General features: G+C 43.9%; 1 protein-coding gene across 21 annotated transcripts in view; it reads left to right on the top strand.

The window, feature by feature from the left end:
* Positions 1 to 16,110, top strand: part of IKZF2 (IKAROS family zinc finger 2) — a 137,917-nt gene that overhangs the window by 99,531 nt on the left and 22,276 nt on the right. For all 21 annotated transcript variants that reach the window (XM_084523164.1, XM_084523168.1, XM_084523176.1 and 18 more), the window contains one exon: positions 14,703 to 14,840. In XM_084523164.1, coding sequence (XP_084379290.1) covers positions 14,703 to 14,840 — 138 coding nt within the window. The remainder of the gene's footprint in view (positions 1 to 14,702; positions 14,841 to 16,110) is intronic.

Genomic DNA, 16,110 nt, shown 5'->3' with positions numbered 1-16,110 from the left:
TGTTTTTGCAGAACAAGAGGACTAAGGGGTGACAGAGCTTTCTCGTGCACTTGAGAACAGGGTTTTTGACTTGATGAAGCCACATCGCAGCAAAACCAAGACCAACCGCTGCTTGCACGTACTCCGTTTGAGCAGCAAAATACCACAGCAGCCCTAAGGAGGAAAAACCTATTTTTCTTTCCCCTGAGAAAACTATTTTCAGGGGTGAGAAGCTTTTGCATTTTGCCTCTGAGGAAAGGAAATGCAGCATTTGGAAGTGGCCTTTGTCAGTTCTCGAAAGAGCTTGTGAAACCCTCCAGCTTAAGAAAGTTGGAGCTTGGAACCACGGACTGGTTTGAGGCCATCTTTCATTGTTATCTCAGATTTTTTATGGGGCAATGTAAAATGGAGAACTGCCACCAACATTTAGAAAATATATGAGTGCTTCAAGGTGTAAGAGATTATTTTTTTTTGCCATCTGGAAAGGAAGCCAAAAGAAACTGAAGGGAAAAAAAAAAAACAAACGTGGTTAACGCTGTACCACGGCAGAGCTGCAGAGAGCTGCTACTGCTGTATTCTTCTGAGCTCTCAGCAACCTGTAATTATGAATTGGCTTACAGCTAAGATATTGATGGATATCACTCAAGAAGGAAAATGAGAATGTCTACTTTTTTTTTATAGTGAACCTGTACTGAACTCTGAGTGACTCTCCTCCTATTTATAACCCTGTATGAAGTTCAAGGAAACTTGTCCTGGAGGTTTCCCATGAGAGGGAACTGTGTTTTTACCTGACTAAAGCTCTCTGGATATTTTCCCATTTTTTATTTGATCTAAGTGTGAACTTTCTCCACCCTCTGCCCCTCCTTCTTTGCTGGAGTAGTTAGCGAGGTTGATTACAGCGAGGATTACACAAGAGATGCCAGTTGCACACATGTTTTGCATAACTGTGCTGTGTTGATTTCAGACAGGGTGCCCCAAGTTCCCTCCTTGCTTTGCAACAGAGAGACAAGATCTCTATCTTCATTCCTGAAGCTGGAGAAATGCTGCCGAGGCCCTGCCTATTGAAACTTTGACAAAGAGCACCTGGCTGGGGCACTCCCCGGCCGCACAGTTATCTGTGTGCTCACAAGCTCTTGCTTTTGGGAAAGCCTCTGCTTTAACGTTGTTCCTTCTGTTCACGTTAAATCTGCAAGAGTAGCCGTACATCTGTGCTGTGAGTTGGTGGGGCAGTGTTATTCAGGAGGCTTTTTGGTGTCAGGCCACAGATTTCCTCAGGATGCTGCTGTCCCAGGACTCCTCGTGCCCAGGGAGCCAGCGGTCAGTATGAAGGCCGGGGCAGCGTGCTCCTCACACGTGCTCTGAGGGCCTGTGGTGAGGATCCTGGCTGGGGATTTAAGACAAGCTCAGTGCCTAGTGCTGGTTTTGGGGCCAGTTCACCTCAGCCATCGTTTGTAAAAGCCCTGAGGTCTGCTTGTTTTCTGTCAGATTCAGGGGCTGCCTGTGCCTTCTGACAGCCCTCAGACACGTGGGACAGAGCTGCTCCCGCAGGTGGGCAGGGCCTGGGCTGTTTAAGGGCTAGAAAATAAACCACGTATCAAGGACCTGCTGCTGAGAAGTGACAGTGAGATTTTTGTGTGGAAAAGCGACACGGGCCACAGGCTGTCTCTCACTTGGATACCCTTCATCTGCATGCGCTTTGCTCGTCTCCTTGGAGACAGTGGCTCGTCTGAGAGCAGCTCGCCTTGGCGAGGAGAGGCCTGGCGTCTCAGGTCTGGGGGGCGAAGCTGTGCTGCTGAGCTCTCCAGAGGCTGTGCAGGCATCATTTGGTAACAGTGTAAGCGGTTCTGTGTGAGGTTATCAAGTGAGCATCTGTCCCCAGTACCTCTCTGGGGACACAGCGCGAATCCCTGGTGTGAAAGCCTCGAGGAGAGTCCAGCAACCTCGGTCCCTCAGCAACCAGAAATGTTTGTGAAATTTCTCCCTTCCCTTTTCCTTCTTCCAAAGAGCTGAGTCAGCTGGACTGGCACGTCTGGAACTCGGTGGCACTGCGAGCGGGCGGCCTGCCAGCTGCATTACACACCGCATCCACAGGAACACGTCACTCCCCCCCTTCTCTTTTTTTTTTTTTTTTTTTTTCCTTTGTAATCTCCACCCTCTCCCTTTTTTTATTTTTCCTTGTTGATCCGTGTAGGTGAGTCAGAGAAACCTGCTCATCCACAACCTGTTCCTTCTTGCCAAATCCTGGAGCAGCACTCCCAGTTCTTGTTAGGTGTCAGGAATAGGTTATGAAAACAAAAGCTGATATAGGCAGTGCGCTGGGTATAGAGCACATACTGTAAATGAAAATTAAATGCACAGTAAATGTGCCACTTAATGCGTTCCTAATAGAGTGATGTCTTTTGTAGGAGGCACTTTATTCTGTGATTCATTTATAAGATTAGTTTTCTTCCTATAAAACACCAGGATGGAACAGGGAAATGATTTGAGGCATAAGTAAGAGCACATTTAGGGAGAATGGCATCTCAGCTGCACTGGATTTTAAAACAACAGGAGAGTGGAAAATTCCAGCAAGAAAATAGGTTGTACACAAATGTGCTTTTGAAATAAATGGCAGTGCTTTGATATCAATTGTAGCTGTAGTAATCTGAAGGAACTCCGCTGATATTGGCAGAATTCCTCAGAGTGTACATTATTGATGTGTTTCTAACCCCAGGAATTAAAAAACAGAAAAAAAAAAAAAAAAAAAAAAAAAAGAAAAGATGAATCTGGATCCTCCAGGTCACAGAGGCTTATAAATGAGGAGAGTGCAAGGTGCTAAATTGCCCTTTTTATTCACCTGAAGACACTTACTTCATGAGTGGGGAGGGAGGGAGAAAACATGCAAGCTAACCTTTCCCTTTGGTCAACTGACTCCAGGAGGTGGAAGCTGAAGGAAAGCAGTGTCATATCTGACTTGGAGAGGAACTGCAGGTGTTGGTAACGCTGTAGAGTCAGATCTGTATCAATATCCATAGCTACATTACTACTGAGCAGCTCCAAAGGATGGATTTTTGGCATGTTTTGTTGGAATGAAGCTGCTCAAATTCAAAGAATAGATCATCCACCAGAAAAAGTGCTTTGTTTGACTTTTATGTGCCACAGTAAAATGTCCACGGTAGCTATATTGTGAAAAATGTATCCATTATGTTCATGTCATTAGTCTTCTGCAAACGATGAGTTTGTCCCAAGGGCTAATGAGGAGCCAACTTCAAGAGACTGCAAGTGCAGATTTGGTTCAGATGCATGAGATTTCTGCCTTCATCAGCGTAAACTCCAGGATGAATTTGAGCTGGCTGGCATGCAGTTGCTGGGACAGGATTGCACAGTTGGTAAAGAGACAGGAAAGGACCGCTTTGTGTCAGGTAATCTGTAACAGTTAATTCTGAGAGTTCAAGCCTGAGACAAAAAGACAGGAAGGCTTACTGCCCGACCACATTCTGCAGAGGACAAACCTAGAATACAGGCGAAAAGGGACTTGCCAAAGACATTCAAGATATCAGTGCTGCAGATGGGAATGAACCCAGATGTCCTAAATTCCCAGTCCCTGACTCTGTTACAAGGCTCTCCACACACCAAGGAAAAAATAGTAGATGTAAGAAAATGAGAAATTTTTTTCTTCCAGATATTGTGCAATAAGAAGTTTTATTGCCTTTCATTCTTGCTTCAGATTTCTCAGAGAAATCGCTTGTTTTGAATAGTGTAGTGGAGCCGTCAGTATGATTTTTTTTCCTTTCATCAAAGAATGCAATTAAATGTATTCAGAGTTTCCTAAACTCCCTGTTTTTACAGGAAACCTTTTTAAAGCATTTCTGGATGTTTAGAGAGCTGTGTCTTGTGTTTTCCAGCTTTTCTGTCTACTTTCAACCCAAGTAGATGCTTTTGCTTTCATTCTTTTCTTTTACTTTCTTTTGGTTTAATTTCACACCCATATTTAATTTCCTTTCATTTTGCCTGCCTTTCTTTCAGCCAGGATACAGTTTTTGAATCTATCCAGGGCTTGTATTGCAAAACTAATCACACCAAAAAAGAAACACCCTAAAACCCCAAATCTTTCCTTTCTTCCTCTCCCTCCTTTCTCATTCTCTCAGCTGACCAAACCTAAAAAAAAAAAAAAAAAAAAAAAAAAAAATCAAGGGAACTGCAAGTGCTCTGGAACTGTCATTATTTATTTTTTCTGCTACATAAAAAGTCTAGGGAAGATATCAAGACTAACAGGAATTGCTGGATTTTAATACCCAAAAGAGATTAATGTAATTTCGATGTCAGATGTAGGCACTTTATGTATAGAGGTTTGCAGTAGAACAGAAACTGTCCAGGAGCCTCAGTTCATTTCTCAGCTAAAGGATCCATTGTCTTTTAAAAGGTATTTTAATATTTGTTGTGCTGAGAGTTGTTCTCATAAAGAAATGATCCTGATTCTCCCCCCTGCTAAATGCTGTGGCTGTCTTGGAACGTGGAGCAGTGACCACCACGAGTGTCAGCACAATTCCAGATCTCTCTGGTGGTGGCAAGCGTGGTGGGAGAGGAGCTGTCTGTCCAGCCCTCATGGCATTGAACTCATTTGTCTTAATGAAGCTGGAGTAAGTGTTCTGGGTGTCGGAAGAGTTTTTGAGAGCAGTGAGCTGGAAGAGCCTTTAGCACGTGGTTTTCAGCACCGTGCAGCACAGCTGGGCTTAGCACTGTCTGTTTTAGGAAAGTCTCACCCCCTATTTTAAGCTCTCTGTAATGGTGGTGTTAAATATATATGTTGTCAGGCACGCTGGCAGAAAGCAACACGAGCAGGTAGGAAAGCTGCATAGGTAAAAGGAGTCGGTCGGCTCATTTTCGGTTTGCCCTCGTTTGACATCTGTGCTAGAGATGACAAAACCTCTGAACAGCAGCTCTTTACAGGACTAACACAGTGGCACTGGTTCTTGGGCAACAGGGAAAGTATGACTAAAAATCTTCATGTCCCAAAGGAACCCATTAGTTTTGCTGCCTGACCTGTTTTTTGGAAGCAAGGTTCATTTCGTTGCTGGCCTTGATCAAAATAAGTGAAAACTCCCAGCTTCAATGGTTAGGAAAAGCAGAGGAGCTGTCAGTATTATTCCTCCCTTGTCGCTATTAAGTTCACAACAGCTTGCTGTTAATGGGCTGCTTCCAAGGCTCTGGTTAAGGCATTGAAAAGAAAAGAGAAAACTTTAGGGAAACGGGAAGTTGTCTCATATTAGGATATAGGAAGAACACAAAACTAGAAGTCTTAAAGAAATAGATTTCTCTCATGCAGTAATGTATAGGTGGAAGTCATTGCCATGGGATGAGGAGTTGGCTAGAGTTAAGGGCTCATTTGGTGGTTTTGTGCAGGAAAAAAAGCTCTCTAGTGCTATAGTGAAAGGTAGATGTTGTGTATTCCCTATCCCATTGTTTGTACGGTATAAAATAACCGGTAACACGATGTTTGGCACTGCTTGCTTCAAATAATTCATAGCTTGTGTTGACTTTACAGTCAAATGCTGAAGGGCTTCTGCAAGATATGCAAAGGGGCTGCACTTGTAACAACTATAAACTGTAAGCAGCTGATGTAAATTGGCTTCGGGGAATCACTTCCATTTACACCACCTATAAATCTAGCCTAATGTCTACGCTTGTTTTCCCCAAAGGGGGAAAAAAAAAAACAACAAACGAGCACTTCTCGAGGGAGTGTTTGTCCAGCAGCATTCCTGCTCTGAAGTGAGGCATCCCCACCCTGTGCTGCGTGTGCGAGCTGCTCCTCTCCCCTCGGAGCCGGCCGCTGCCGAGCGTGACTCGCGGTGACGTCTGGGTCCCCCTCCTTCGGCTCCCGCTTCGCTGTGCTGCTGACGGGAGCGGACAGGACAGGGCAGAGAACAACAGGCCCACCTAAACTTGTTCTTTCTTTTTTTTTTTTTTTTTTTTTTTTCTCCTATTTGCTGTGTCGCTGGAGCAGGTTGAACTGAAGAGAGCGTATTTTGGAAGGTTTTTGTTGTGTAAACGGATTAACACTCCGCATATCAAGTCAACTTTAACATAATGGTAAAGGTCCGTAGCAGAGTGGAAAGTACAGAGCCCGTAAATGCAGTTAAGATTTAACCCCCATCCCACTTCCACCCACATCCAGATAGAGGGGAAGGCTCCTGTCCTGAACAGACCACCAAACTTGAGGAGTCCCCCTCTCACATTTTTTACAGGGCCTCTCCCATAGAAGTAAGCTGCAGCAAACCTCATTGCCTTTAAGCAATTTTGAAGCTGGCAAGGTGATAAAAAAACATCCAGTTATTTGTGGACTTCCTGGTTTTTGCCATTTATCTCACCGCCACGCTGCTGTTTCAACACAGTGTTTAACCATTTCAGAGTTGCTGTAAAATTCCTGGGGACACCCCCCCCAGTGCCAGGGGTGCCCGAAGGATTGGGACATGCTGGTGGGGCGTGAGGACAGGGGGCTCGCAGGGCATCTGTGCTGAGATTCCCAAACAAAGTGGGGACCTCAGAGCTCCGTTGCCATTAATAGCAGCTAAACAGGTTGGGTCCTTTCTGCTAGCTTTGAAGCTCTTATTTTGAAGGTAAGAGAGGTAAGCCAAGAAAAATATGTGAAGAGAGCTGCTATCTGTTGCAATAGATGTTTTATGGGACATGAATTCAGAGCAAGTAACTGTGGATTACATCCTTTTCAGAACTTAGTACAGCCCTGATGTCCTTATCTGTGTTTTCCTTGATTTACTGTGTAATTTATTTACATGGTTTCACTTAGACAAATAGACTTTTCTTCTGTTTTCATACATACATTTACATAGATGCAGCATACAAACCTGCAAAGTAAATGATTTGTCTTGTGCGTTGCAAAGGGAGAAAATGGGGTGCAAGCTTTTTGCTTTCCTGGTTTTGATTGATTGAATGGGTGCTGAGAGAGTGTGACAGGAGCCCTGTAAGCGTCTGGATGGCTAGGGAGATTTCAGTAATTATGTGATGGTGCCAATGGAACAGGAGTTTGTTTGTTTGTTTGTTAAACTCCTGGCACAAAAAATGCTGCCTACTTATTTATAACCCTGGTGGCAGATTGGAACATTGTTTTATCTGTAAAACTGTGCAGATCAGTTAATAAATAAACACAATCTGATGAATCAGATTAAACAGTAGAGCCAATAACCGCTAGTAGCTGTGAGATAAATCGCAATGAACTAGTGAAGTAATAAAAAAGCTGCAGACAGAACCATCCTGAAGGTACAAATAAGGACCCCAATGCCGTAGCTGTCGGGCACTGATTTATACCACATTGTGGCTGGCGTGCGTTATACGTAGAGAAGGTATAGTTGCTTCAGAGTTTGCACTGACTAGTGTGTTTGCTTGTTCTCTGTACATGTTTTCTTGGGTTCCTTCTAGCCAGAATGTAGCATGGATGAAGTCTTTGGAGTTTATATATAATCAGATGTTTAACGCTGCTTGCCACAGAAGATTGAGGAAGAGCTGGATGGCAGCGCAGCACTGCACTGCTAGCCACTTGCTTTACAATACCATAAACAACTGGCAGGTAGGTGCAGGTGTCATGCTGCTGTTTTGTGCCCCGGAGATATTTATAGGAAAGGCAGGCGTGCCTAGAAAACAAAGGGTGTGTAGGTGTAATGTTTTGCCATTGTTTTACTGCGTGCTGACGTACTACAAGCATCCAGTGGTGTTTCACTGCTAGCTGGCTGGGGCTGCCATAATAGTACGTGGTGGCTGTCGGCAGAAATAACTTACCCTTGGCTGCTACTGTGCAGAAATGCAGGGCGAGCTGTTTTGCAATTGCTGGGAGGTTCCCAAAATCTTGAACAGCCACGTTATGTATCAATAGGCAATTGATGATAATCTTTACGAAGAGGCATTGGGCCATGAGGTTGTGAAGTGAGTCAAATGGGCTATTTCAGGTGCCAAGTCAGGAAGGTACGAGTTGCTGAAAGGTGTGTGTGGAGGCTTCTCCTGTCATCCTGCTGCATTGTGTTTCTTGAACCTGTTGAGGCTTCGAGAGTATCCCAAAATGTTTGGAGGTGCAGATTTATCTCTATGGGCTCTCCTCTACTGCATGACTTGGTGAACCTCTCTGCTAGCACGTCCTCACAAACCCTGACACTTGGCCCAAAATATGATAATCTTAAAAAGCGCTTCGCAAACAGAGATGTCAGAACTCCGTGAGATCCAGAAGGGAGTCTGCATCTCATTTAGGACAGTGAATCTTTATATCTTAAAGCTTGCTTCTGTTTCCAGAAGTCAAGCAAAAAATCAGGATTGAACTTCACCAGCTGTTGAAGGTGGGGAATAGTTGGAAGTAGCAACCCCTGTTGTGTTACCTGTAATCAAGTTATTGTTATGTTTTGTCTTTCTTCCCTTCCCCACCCATCACACAATAGGAGGAGGCTTCCTTCCAGTGGATCTACAGTTTATTAGTAAGCACGGCTTTATTTCTGAGCCATGATAAGGCAAAGTATCTCTGCATTTAGCTGCCACTCAGGTGCTGAGACATCAACACATACCGCGAGAATTTTTGCTGGTTTGGACTGGCAAGCATTAAAAGGTTAAAGCAAAGTTTTCGTAGTATGAATAGAGATTGGGCTCTTTCTGAAAGTCAGGCTGCATTAAGATGTCACAAGTTGAGTTGCTCAGAAGTGGAGGTACCTGACACTGTCTCAAGTCTGTGTGTTTGTGTGCTCTGGCAGCCTGCAGACTTGAGTGAGATGTTTACATGTTGTGACTTCTGCATGCAGGTTGTCTTGGACGATCTTGGTTTAGTTGTGGGACTTGCTGTTATTTCTGAACTTGGGTATAGACTGATTATTTTGTGCCTGTACGTTAAAACAAAAAACGTTAAAAAAAAAAAAAAAAAAAAAAAGCAAAAAACACACAACAACAAAAAAACAAGACAAAGAGCCCCCATGAATTTCAATGAACACATTTACAGTCATTAGGCACAGCAGTGAGATACAGCATTGGAGTGGGAGGCAGTTTCCTTTGTAAAGCTACGTGCTGCTCAGAGCCAGCACAGGCTAACGTCTCACTTTATTTTTTCTGATTAGTTCAAGGGTCTATTCCTCATGTAAATGTTTTTGTGTGTCGAGCTTTGGGATGGGCACCTAGAAAAGCCGAGGTGCGCTGTTTCATTGCAGCTGTGACCCAGGGGACCAGTTGCTGCTGTGTCTCTGCTGCCTTAGTCCTCCTGCCGACACCTTAATACTACCCCAGCACTCTTTTTTTGTCATTTGTGGTGGTAAAAGTCACCAAGCTAAATGGCATTTTACATTTCTCCAGGCTGACCATTTCACAGCCCAAAAGGACACCATGCTTGCAAATTGCCTAATATGCCACCTACTTTTTTCTCTGATTTGATTTTCTTATTCCCTCTTGATCCTCTACTCTGTGCTATCCTAAATATCTCCTCCTGCTCTTTAATGTTCACTCCCATATCTAATAAAATCAGTGTATTATTAAGTCCTTAATTTCTCAGTAGAGATATGGGCCATATTTTCCTATGTCTACCTACTTGTATGAGCTCCACCGAATTAGCCTCTGTGCATCTTGCAAAGTGCCTGAATTCATTTACATGCTGCAAAGAAGGGAATTATTGCCTTAATCATACGTATGAATAATTGAAGCACGGGAAATCAGAGTAACTTGCCTGCAGTCACAAAATTTGTAGCCTAAGAATTGAACCCTAGGCTCCTGAGTCCCAATCCAGTGCCTTAATCATATTTCCTACTGTTGCGTTAAAACTACTCTTGGTATGGCGAGTCCCATTGAAGGCTGCTTTGTGGTAGGTAGTGCACATCTGCAGGGCATCTCCTCTGTCCCAGGCAGCTTCCAGATGTAGGGAAGAAAGGAGAGAATTAATGAATCAATATTGGTTATGGTTGTGACAGTGGATTCTACAGCCTCGCTCTTGTGTGTCTTAGCCCCAAAGAACATTTAAACTACTTTGAAGCTGCTTCAGAAAGCTTCTTGTGGGGAATATGGAGGTTTCTTCCAGCCCTGAGGTGTTAGGGGCAGAGTGGGAGTTCAGATTTTACAGACCTGCATCAGGCTGGGTGTGCTGCCGTCAGGAGGGCTCCATCAGGTGCGAAGATGGACACTTAGTCCAGAAAACGGGCTTTCCTTCTGAGAAAAAAGTTGAAAAATACTGATACAGAGCTCCGTGTAAAGGTTGGAAGATGCTTTAACAGCCCTTCAATTGGGCTGACCCGCACAAGACAGCTGTAGTAAGGCATTTCCCTACACAAGCCGGTGCTATTAGTGGTTGAGCTGTTGCAGGGACTCGGGACGCGGACAGACGGATGGGAAGGAGTCCTGCTCCACACTGCTGTGGAGAAGCATGTGATTCCCAAAAGAGGGGAATGTGGGAGTAGTTAATCCTGGTTTTTGAAACCAGTGAATGTTTTGTCACTGGTGTTAATGAAGGCAGGGTTTTAGCTTAGTGAACGTGTTCTGTAAGCCTTTCTCACGTTGTCTGCTCATGGCAAGGAATTACCTGGGATGCCTTGTTATTTCCCTTTGACTTACTTTATATTCTGCTATGTGCTCCCGTCTCTTTTGAGAACAAAAAGCTGCACAAATGCCTTACGGGCTCTTCTTCTTGCGCTGACCTTTTTTTATGACTTAAAAGCAGTTTCCCTAGGCCCAAGTCTGCTTTCTGTCTTGAATATTGACCTGAGAGTTGCACCATCTCGTTGTCACTGCTTGCAGACTTCTCAGCTATCAAAGTTCACCCACAGGACTCAAAGTATTCCTAACTCATGAGCACTTTGCCTGTTGCGTCCTCCTCCTCCTCTTCCCCCTCCTCTCTGCACACGAACATTTTAATTTCACGAGCAAACTCGGTTGCTCTGTGAATTTCAGCGAGTGGTTTACCTGTTTCATGGTAAAAATTCTACTTCAAATTGAAATATCTTTTTTCACTGTGACTGTCATAATATTTTCCACTTGAGGCTGAGACTCCACTGTGGGTTTTCTGTGCCACATTGTCATCTGTATGAATCTGAGCTTAAATGCATGGAAACTCTGACATTTAAGAAAGAAATACGAAGTGTGTTTTTTGTATTCTTAAGTCAGCTGTTTCATAGGTATGGCCGCTGGGTTTTGCCCGGTGCCCTGGTCTTTCCCAGTTCAACAACAAATCGAAGGTTTCTCAAGATTTCTGGGTTTGTTTGCCTTCGCTGTATTGTGTCATTTTTATGAGAATGAGTGATGGTAATTTTTTATCTGATTACTTACCCTGAAAAGGTGGTATAGGAACAATTGCCCCAAGCCAGGGATTTCCGAACTGTGTTTGCCGACGTGCCGCTGCCATTGGCAGCAGCAGTGATGTCCGGGCACCAGGGTCCTCAGTCAGGAGCTCAGAGGAGGCAACTTGGTACCAAGCAAGCCAAACCAAACGTTGGGTGGATCCATAAAGACGTGATTGAAAGAGCTGCCTTCAGTGGGGCTCAGGGAGGTTTTTTGTGGGCTCTGAGGAACTCTTTGCCTTCAAGGCAGTGGCCCAAAGACGAGGACCCCCTGAGCCCAGTAGCATAAGCCTTATGTTCTGGGGGCAACTCGTGCCCATTAGCATTTACTTACTACATAATATACAACAAAGGCTGAAGACTCTCTTAGCAGCTATGCGGTTTCATTTGGTGGTTTGTTACGTGGAACAAAATACACTTTTTGTTGTTGTTGTTGAGGAGATCACCAGAACTGAATTCTCTAATAAGCTTTTACAGCTTTCTGTTGGGTAACACAAAATATGGAAAAATGTACACCCACTGGCGAAGTTCATATTCACAAACATGTATTTTTTTGTCGCGAGCTGCTTTGATGAGAGTGTGAGGGGAAATTTGCAGCTATTTCAATGTCTTGGCATTTGTCACAACGACCAGGTTCCTAAAATGTAGACCGCAATTGCTTCCACTGCTAGCCGCGCTTCTTACCGACTGGATTGCGAGCGTGGCTGGTGACACAACCTGCCGCTACTCAAACCTACTCCGTTGTGATCTGTCTAGATCAAGTGTCCCGTGGCCCAAGTTGCAGACACTTTGTGTAATTTTGTAGCGTAAATCGCGTTTTTCCCAGTGTCGTGTGCAGTGCTATGGTGTGATTGCATCTACAGAGCCAGGGGACCAACTTGGCGAGTGAACCCAAGGGAGTTATATTCAAGTCTACTGAACTGGAATGCACAAACTTCGCTCTTCCCTGTTGTGTTTGAGCAACTTCCAGTTGTGTATTAGGCAACATGACTAATATTTGTCACATGTTGTTTATTCTCTTATCTTCTCCCCAGAGGAAGGAGCTTGTGTGCTGGAGTATTTCTTTCCTTGGGGAGTTACGTTCCTCAAATCCCGTATTGCATGTAGAAATCTTGCCTTTATCATTAGCTTTTATCATCTCCTATGAACCTTGAAATTTGATGGAATTTGGGTGGCTGGCTCTCCTAGATACCACTGGAAAAGCTCAGTGTTGTTGTCTGTGAACAGTTCATGAAATGGTTACAAGGCAAGGAACAGACATTTGTAGAGGTAAAATATCAGGTGGTTTTTTTTTTTTTTTTAGTGTTGAATCATTTTTTTTGTACTGCAAGTTTGCAGGAGAATATGTTTCTCTGTGCTAAGTGATCATATGTTTAATTAATAGCAGCTACCTCTGGAATAACTGAGAGCAATCATCCATTTCCCTTGTGTCTTACAGTTTGTCTAAGTTGTTTGAGAACCTGGTGTAGCCAAACTGGGTGGGCTAATTCGGCCCTGCTTCAGCTCTGTTAACTTAATCCCTCCAACTGCTTTAGATTTCTTGATTAGACATTAAGCTAGCTTCTAATAAAGGCATCAGACTGACGGACGTTGAAGCCATCTAGATGCATGACGAAACATTTTAATTGTGATGATGAAAGTTTTTCCATTCCAGGGAGCTACCGGTACATTTTCCTGAAGGAGCCTGCAGGATGAGAAAGATGGTGTGCGTGTAAGAGCTGAGGCTCGATCTTGTTCACATCAAGGGCAATTACTCTGGGAATGATAACGAGCCTCCCGTCCTTGGCCTCAGCTGAGTCTCCCAGTAACAATACCAGTTAGGGCAACAACGTGAGAAAAATATGGACCGCAAGAACTGTTTTGGTCTGGGACACGTTGCTTCCCTGAGGGTGAACTTGATCTCCAAATAAAGAGAGAGAAATCCACAGTTTGGCTGCTTATTAAAAGCAGCTTTTTCTCCCCTGCGGGGGGAAAAAAAAAATTCCCTGCCTCTGGGCCTTCCATGTTGAGGGCTTCAGCCCCACCTCAAGAAATCCCCTGTCCCACTTGCTGTTGGTCATGGATGTCCTCCCACTGTGTCCCCTGTAGCTCCCATCCCAGCAGGGAAGCACCCCCAAGCTTTTTGGGTTGGAAGCCCATGGAGAGCAGCATCGAGGGGTAACGGAGTCAGCTTTTGGCTGGGTTGGAGGCTCTGGGAGCGGTGTCGGTCCCGTCGTGCCACTGTGTCCCGCAGCAGGAGGAAGGGACCGGCTGCCCCCGATGACGGTGCCTCTTGGCTGCTGTCAGTGCAGCTTGGGTTTCATTAAGTAAATGACAGCGAAAAGCTTTCAGGACTGGGACAAACCCCAGTAGGAACATGTATAGTATCCAACAGAGGATATTCTCGATTTCTTTGGCTGGAAACTGAAGTTCTTACCAAAGACTTGCAAAACTCTGTGAGAAGTTTGACCTTCCCCATCCCTCAGGCAGCTCTGAAAACCTCAGCCTGTGGTGTTTTACTGGACTTGCAGCGCTGACTTAATAGCTCTTTAGTTATTAGAGAATAAATGCTTGTGTTCTACGAGTTGGAATTATATTAAAAACCTTTATTAGCATGGCTTGGCAAACTACACTTCTGGCTAGCTTTCTGGCCTTGGGTTAGGCCATTCTTGTGGTTACTTAATGACATGCTATGAAAGGGATATACTTTATGGGGATCTGGTGCCAGGTTTTGCATGTATTAAGAGGCATTTGCCATTTAGTCATATTGCTGCTGAGTGAAACACACACAAAAGAATTGGAGTTATGTCTTGCGTTCATCTGGCTCGGTTTTTGTTGTACTCGGCCTTTTTTTAATATTATCCGGTCTCTGTGAATTACTGGTGACAGCTCAGCCCTGGCGTGTAACGGAGGCCGTTACCAACGTTACTTTCTGTTGTCTCTTCTGTGTTTTTTTTAAAACCTTCCCCTGGTAATTTTGGCCAAGTTGTCTCGATGAAAGAACCCCTCTGTGCCCCACGATGGCTTCTCCCGGTTCGGAGCAGAATGAGGCCACTGGGGCAGCACCTTTTTGCAAGGGCAGCCGCTCGTACCGTGGGCAAAACATCTCAGAAGTCTCTTTCCCACAAGGCTTGGTGACACACGGGCAGCGCCGGGGTGTGATTCAGCTGTTTGGTTTGCTTTCCCCTCTTGCAGTCTGTTTGTTTGGTTTGCGACCAGCGAGTTCGCCTCTTTTGGCTTCTGCCGGTACCGGGCGTTAGTGTGAAAAACTGATGGGGCCAAGTACCCGGCGGGTGGGAGGAGGTGTGTGTGGTGGGAAAACGGGGCTGGGAAGAAGGCCTGGGACTTGAGTAACCTTTCTGAGGTGTCTTTCCATCTCGAGAGTGGGTTTGCTGCGAAGATGCCATGTCGATAGCAAAAGTGGGTTGCCGTGGATTTGACCTGAAGCTCTCGTTCTTTCCACAGTGGGGAAGCCTCACAAGTGCAACTACTGCGGCCGGAGCTACAAGCAGCGCAGTTCGCTGGAAGAGCACAAGGAACGCTGCCACAACTATCTGCAGAACGTCAGCATGGAGGCTGCCGGGCAGGTCATGAGTCACCACGGTGGGTGGAAACCGCGTTTTGAGGTCTCTTGGACTTGGAGCATCTCTCGCGTTTGTTTTTTTTTTTTTTCCATCTATTTTTCTTCCTTCCTTTGCGCTTTGCATCGCTTCCGTCTTATAGATTGCTTGCACTTGGATATGCAAGAGGAAAAAAGATGGGCTAAAATCCCCACTCTGATTTAACAGCTATTTTTTGCTGGCTTTTTGTTGTTGCTTTGAAGTCAGTATTTCACTTTTTTAGTTGTACAAATATGCAGACTTTTAAGTGATCAAAGTCACCTGTGCAAAGTTACTGTAAAAACTAAGGCATGTATAAATTGTCTTCCCCCCTGCTGTGATGGTGACTGGTAATTTTAAGAGGTAAGGATAGTGGAGGTACTCAGAGGTCATTATTTCTACTCCTTATAATAACATATTCCATCAAGGAAAAAAAAAAAGGAGGGGGGAATTGGATGTAAAAACCTACAGAGCAGCATGGAAGTCAACAGTGTTGAAAGTAATTATATATATAAAAAAATGTTTATATGCATTTACATGTGTTGGTATTAATATGCTAACTAACACTACATGTGTTAATATACAGAAAGACTGAAGATTGCCAAAAAGATTGTTGAAAGCAAGAAATGTCAAACTCTGTGAATTTGTTTTCAGAAATCTCTGTAGCTATTGGTATGGGTAATGAGCATAGCATCTCTGACTGCGGGGTTATAGGTGTATCTGTAGTGCTAAATAATAGTAGCTGTCCAAAAATTATCTTTTCATTCAAAATTAGTGTTTTGGAAATTGAACGTCTGTTTAACTTTTGAAGATTATCTTTATTTAATACTTGGAAGTATTTTAAATTTTCACATTGAAAGAAATATAAAAATTACATCCTTTTTCCGTTTTGAGTAGAAAATACTTTATACCTTAGAATATCAAAAAGCTAGACAGTAGGTAAATGAAAAAGGAGAAAACTTTTTCATTTTGCTTTTCATTGTAGAGTGTAGTCATCTAGCATCATTTGGAAATTAGGTAAAAAGTTCTGAGAGGTAATTTCTAAAAAAAAAAAAAAAAAAAAAAAAAACTAAAAAGACAAGCTGAAACAAAACCTATTCAACATTTCTAATGTTAGGTATTTTATTATTGAAAATAATCACCAAAATATTTTAAAGAGTACCTTTCTGAGAAAATTTCAAATCTGTAAAGGCATTCAAAATACATGCTGTACATATACTCAAAATGTTCATACGGCTCTATTAAGTAAGTACTATCCTTTTAGGTAGGCTGGG

Source organism: Aythya ferina, assembly GCF_964211825.1.
Source record: "Aythya ferina genome assembly, chromosome: 6".
Classification (NCBI taxonomy): Eukaryota; Metazoa; Chordata; class Aves; order Anseriformes; family Anatidae; genus Aythya; species Aythya ferina.
Note: the sequence above shows the minus strand (reverse complement) of the source record. Positions and strands in the feature narration are given on the sequence as shown.